At 51.9% G+C, this 2260-nt stretch overlaps 1 protein-coding gene across 1 annotated transcript in view; it reads right to left on the bottom strand.

The window, feature by feature from the left end:
• Positions 1-2254, bottom strand: part of LOC100745178 (T-box protein H15) — a 16894-nt gene extending 14640 nt beyond the window's left edge. The window contains 1 exon segment of the mRNA XM_033321995.1: positions 1939-2254. Within this exon segment, the coding sequence (XP_033177886.1) occupies positions 1939-2140 (202 nt within the window). The 5' untranslated portion in view covers positions 2141-2254.
• Between the last annotated feature and the right edge of the window lie 6 nt (positions 2255-2260).

Below are 2260 nucleotides of genomic sequence, written 5' to 3'. Positions count from 1 at the left end.
GGACCGCACGTTTGCGAACCGATCGTCGATAGATTACAGGGTAGATCGACACGCAGAGACACGGTATACATCTTGAATCGTTAACGTGTGCTATAAAATGCGGCGCGAGCATTTCCCCGGAATCGTCTCCAACACCGTATTCGTTGTAAATTATCGTAATTGACATCTTCCGCGTTTGTCCGACTAAAAATCATCCGCGTAGCGGTGAAACGCGATAATCGTTCTCCCTTATCGATATCGCTTATCACTTATCATCTATCGTAGCAAGAAATCTCGGTTGTCGCAAACTTGGGACACAAAGAGCTCCGACTCTTGGAAAAATGAAAGAAAAAAAAAAGAACACGGGAAAATAGAGTGCGATATCGTAACTACCGGCGCAACGGAAGCCCTGGCGATTGCCCGAACGGTAAAACGATTCAAGTGGGCGTCCACCAAATTGCAGATGGTTCGACGCGTATAAAACGTCTATCGGCCGCGTGATTTTCGCTCCGAGGTTCGACGTTTACGCGTCACAGACGACGAGTCGTCTGGACTCCATCTGGAAATCGATCGTTGACTTTCGTTGTCCGATGCGTTTGGTCGTGAAGCGACAACAAAATCCGGACGATCGTCACGGGTGGAGGCTGGCGTTCGCCGAGCGAGGGCTACGGGGGTCCAAGTAAGCGTTCAAGCAGACATGCAAGCTCGTTGCTCGAGCGAGTCACCGATTACTTTTTTACGGATGACGTTCGCATCGAGTCGTGTACGTCGGCGACAACGGTGTATCGTTCGCCGCTCGATAAGTGTCGTTCGTCTCGCTACTTTGCAAAACGAAACGCTTTCAAACGGTTGAACGAAATTCGTACGCGAACGGACATGCAGAAACACGCTACCTCGGAAACGCGAGTCTCCGAGAGGCATAATTCGTCGCCGGTTAACGAGTCACGAGGTTCCTGAGTTTTGGATTAGCGATTTATTCGAACTAGGTGGCTGGCGAACATGAAAGGAGAAGGAGGGGAAGGAGGAGGAGGAAGAGGAGGAGAGTATTCGCGCGTGTCCAACACACGTGCACGCACACGAGAGTTTGGTCGATTCATCGCACCGTTTACCCAAGTTTATTTGGGAACGACGGTCCGTTTCCGTGGGTGAATTGCACCGTGGCCAACCGTAAATTTCGACCGCGTAGAATCTTCGTGGGCGATTATTCGCCGCGGGCGTCCAAGATACGCGATGATGAAACCAAACACCGTCGAGTCTCGTTCGGACGTCTGGCTGAGCAAAGCAGCCACGATCGTTTCCAGAATTCCGATGAGACACCTCACCTGGCTGCGCGAAACGGCCGTTTCTCGCCTGGCGAATTAACGCGCGCCCGGGCACAAACCCGGCTACATGCCGGTTCATTCACAATCTTCGCCGCTAAATAATTCATTAACCACGCACCAGCGCTCCGTCGTTCTCTACTTTTCTTCTTTTTTTCTTATCTCCCCGCTTTCCCTCCTTCCTTCCCTCTTACTTTGCCACTCTCTGCCTCTCTGCCACGACAGGTAACCTTTCAAAAATAACGCCCTTCGCGATTAAGACAAACGCTACTCGTCTCGACGGCGATCGTAATCGTAGTCGTGGTCACCAACGTGGTCGTCGTTCTAGCTCGAGTTCGTCGCAGGTTGCTCCGGCAAGAAACCGGCAACAACCAACCGGCCACGAATAACCGATAACCGATAGCCGATAACCAACGATCGATAGGATCGTTCTTTCGTCGGTCGCCTTTTTTGCTCGCCGAGAAAAACGACGGAGAACCGTGGTTTCATTATTAACGTACATACGTACATGGAACGCGAAGAAAAACGATTTCATTGCCCGAACCAAAGCTTAGAAAAAACTGCGGTGAGTGGCTCGACCCGATAACGAGACAGCTACGATCGGATTTCTACGTCGAGAATGAGGAAGGAAAGAGCTCACCGTGTTGATGCAATTTCCCTCCGCCGACGGCCTGTTGCTGCAACTGCCGATTATGATGAGGTTGTTGCAGCTGAGGTTGAGTTTGTTGCTGAACCGATTGCTGTTGCTGCTGCTGCTGCTGCAATGGCGAGGTCTGCGATTGCTGTTGCGTCTGTTGCTGCTGCAGTTGTTGCTGCTGCTGCTGCCTAGAATCTCGGGCCATGATGGCCGCGATGCTAAAGTCGGTGGCGCATTGGCGATTCGAGTTGCAGTTGTTGTTGAGATTGTTCAAGAGGCTGCTGTTCGGCGAAGGGCTGGAACTCTCGTCGCCGTCGTCGCGCGT

This window comes from Bombus impatiens, unplaced genomic scaffold, assembly GCF_000188095.3.
Source record: "Bombus impatiens unplaced genomic scaffold, BIMP_2.2 scf_0548, whole genome shotgun sequence".
Taxonomy (NCBI): Eukaryota; Metazoa; Arthropoda; class Insecta; order Hymenoptera; family Apidae; genus Bombus; species Bombus impatiens.
The sequence above is the reverse complement of the archived record's forward strand: the minus strand, read 5'-3'. Positions and strand labels throughout refer to the sequence as shown.